The sequence below is a fragment of the Nycticebus coucang genome, chromosome 12 (genome assembly GCF_027406575.1).
Source record: "Nycticebus coucang isolate mNycCou1 chromosome 12, mNycCou1.pri, whole genome shotgun sequence".
Lineage (NCBI taxonomy): Eukaryota > Metazoa > Chordata > Mammalia > Primates > Lorisidae > Nycticebus > Nycticebus coucang.
The window spans coordinates 11,217,501-11,219,932 of NC_069791.1; the positions used below are offsets into that span (position 1 = coordinate 11,217,501).

Genomic DNA, 2,432 nt, shown 5'->3' on the forward strand with positions numbered 1-2,432 from the left:
TGTAATATATACTTAATTAATTTGGTGAAAATTGACAAGTGGAATTGATTAGGAGACTTTTAATTTATAAATTATTTTAAATATATGGAAAGTTTCCCAAACCCAGGGGTATAAGCAAATTATGCCTTGAATTTCTCTCATGGACTACTAATGCTAGCAGGCTTCAGAGACTGTAGAATAAATACAAGCAATTAGACTCAGTGCCTTAGTTCGTGCAACTCTCCAGGTGAAACCTATTCTGTACGATCTAATTTATTTGCATATTTTATACCTCCGATTACAGCAGTCTTGTAATAAGCGCTTTCTTATTCATCTTCCAAGGTATGTTGTAAGTGGTGATTTCTCTTGGAAGGTTACTTTGATATTTAAAATTAAGATTTTCTACCTCTTTTCTGTCATAGCATCTATTACATTACATATAATAATTATGAGGTTACGTGTTCATCTCTGACAGTTTCAGCAAAGCAAAATAATTAATAGCAGATGCAATGCTTAATAATTAACATACATATGTTGAAATGATTCATGTAAGTCTATCCAGCAAGGTTCACTTGTTCAAAGCATTTCATGCATAAAACTGTCATTTATGAAAAGAGACATTCCTAGGGCAAAGACAGCATTTAACATTTTGGATTCCACATTTACTAAGTTTCACATATACCCTTGTAAGATGCACTGCAGGTGTAATCCCACCAATCCCCCTCCCTCTACCTACCTCCCCCCTACCTCCCCTGCCTTTCCCCATGCCAGGAAGGCTATGTTAACCAGTGTGATGAAAATGTGTCAAACGGTCTGTGAAACCAGTGTATGGTGCCCCATGATCACACTAATGTACACAGCTATGATTTTATAAAAAATAAAATAAAATAAATAAAAAAACATTTTGGATTGAAGTAGTTAACATTTCTAGTTAACTACTAGAAAGTAGAAATATGTACTCATAAGAGGAGAACATAGAGGGCTGCAGAGTACAGAGAGAGACTCTTAGTAAACTGAATAGGATATAAAAATACCCAAGAGGATTTGAACTAATATAACTGAAGACTGTATTCGATTTTTGCATTCACATTCCAACAGCATGTTACCTATATCCAAACTTTGTGTCCTTGTCTTGACAATAACAAAATCTCTGAAGCATATCCTTGAGAGCTTCTTTCACCTGCTGGTTCCTTAGGGTGTAAATGAAGGGGTTGAGTAAAGGGGCAACAGAGGTATTGAGCACGGCTACTCCTTTAGTTAAGGTCACCCTTTCCTTTGCTGATGGTTTCATATACATAAAGATACAACTCCCATAAGTAATAGAGACAACAACCATGTGTGAGGAACAAGTGGAAAAGGCCTTTGTTCGTTGCTGAACAGATGGGAATTTTAGAATGGTCTTGATGATGTATATGTAGGAGAGTACTATTAACAACAGTGTGATGACAAGTGTCAGCACAGCTAAGATAAAAGTCATCAATTCTATGAAATGTGTATCTGTGCAGGAGATCTGCAGAATGGGAGACGAGTCACATAAAAAGTGATCAATAGTTCTGGAAGCACAAAAATCCAGCTTGAGCCACAAGGCCAAAGGGGGAAAGATGATTAGGAATCCAGTTACCCAAGAGCTGAGGACAAGCTGGTAGCATACTTTGGGACTCATGATGATTGCGTAATGCAAGGGTTTGCAGATAGCGACAAAGCGGTCATAGGACATGGCAGCCAGAAGGTAAAATTCTGTAACTCCAAATAAAAAAAAAAAGAACAACTGAGTTGCACAACCATTATAGGAAATTGTTTTGTCTCCAGTCAGAATACTTATCAAGAATCGTGGAATGCAGGCTGTTGTGAATGAAATTTCTAAGAAGGAGAAATTCCGAAGGAAGAAATACATTGGAGTCTTGAGATTGGGATCCAGCAGAGTGAGAAGGATGATGATAAAGTTCCCCATCAGGCTCAAGATATAATTAAAAAACAGAAAAAGGAAAATCACAATTTGTAGCAGAGGGTCATCTGTCAGTCCAAGCAGAATGAACTCTATCTCCATCGATTGGTTCTTCATTTTTTTCTTTTTCTCTCCGTATCTACAGAAAACAAAAACCAATGTCACAAGTAAGAAAAGGTATTGTTTTCATTCTCAGCTGCAGAAAGTTCCATATTCAAAAATTTACATATGTTCAAATGTTTTACAAAGCAACTTCAAGTTCATCAAAATGTACTTGTCCTCCTGTTCATGGGAGTGCTGAGGTTCTTCTCTTGTCCAGAGTTGAGGAATTCCTATTAGCGTATTATAAGGAGGCTCATCAGTTTGTTGAAATGAACGTTCTATAATTTTATTAGTGGCAATCTATGATCCAGCTTTCAAACACTTTATTCAAATTGGTTTTTAAATATTTAATATTTTTTAATTTCTGAATTTAGCTAATACTTCAAGTATTTATTACACAAGATAT

General features: G+C 36.0%; 1 protein-coding gene across 1 annotated transcript; it reads right to left on the reverse strand.

Moving 5' to 3' along the window:
- Nucleotides 1-1,081: 1,081 nt before the first annotated feature.
- Nucleotides 1,082-2,041, reverse strand: LOC128562219 (olfactory receptor 6C6-like). Its single transcript, XM_053556929.1, has one exon. It carries the CDS (start codon nucleotides 2,039-2,041, stop codon nucleotides 1,082-1,084), a length of 960 nt encoding a protein of 319 aa, XP_053412904.1.
- Nucleotides 2,042-2,432: the final 391 nt, after the last annotated feature.

What these genes read in the sequence shown, in the direction of transcription:
- LOC128562219 (XM_053556929.1), bottom strand. Translation starts at nt 2,041, where the DNA reads ATGAAGAACCAATCGATGGAGATAGAGTTCATTCTGCTTGGACTGACA.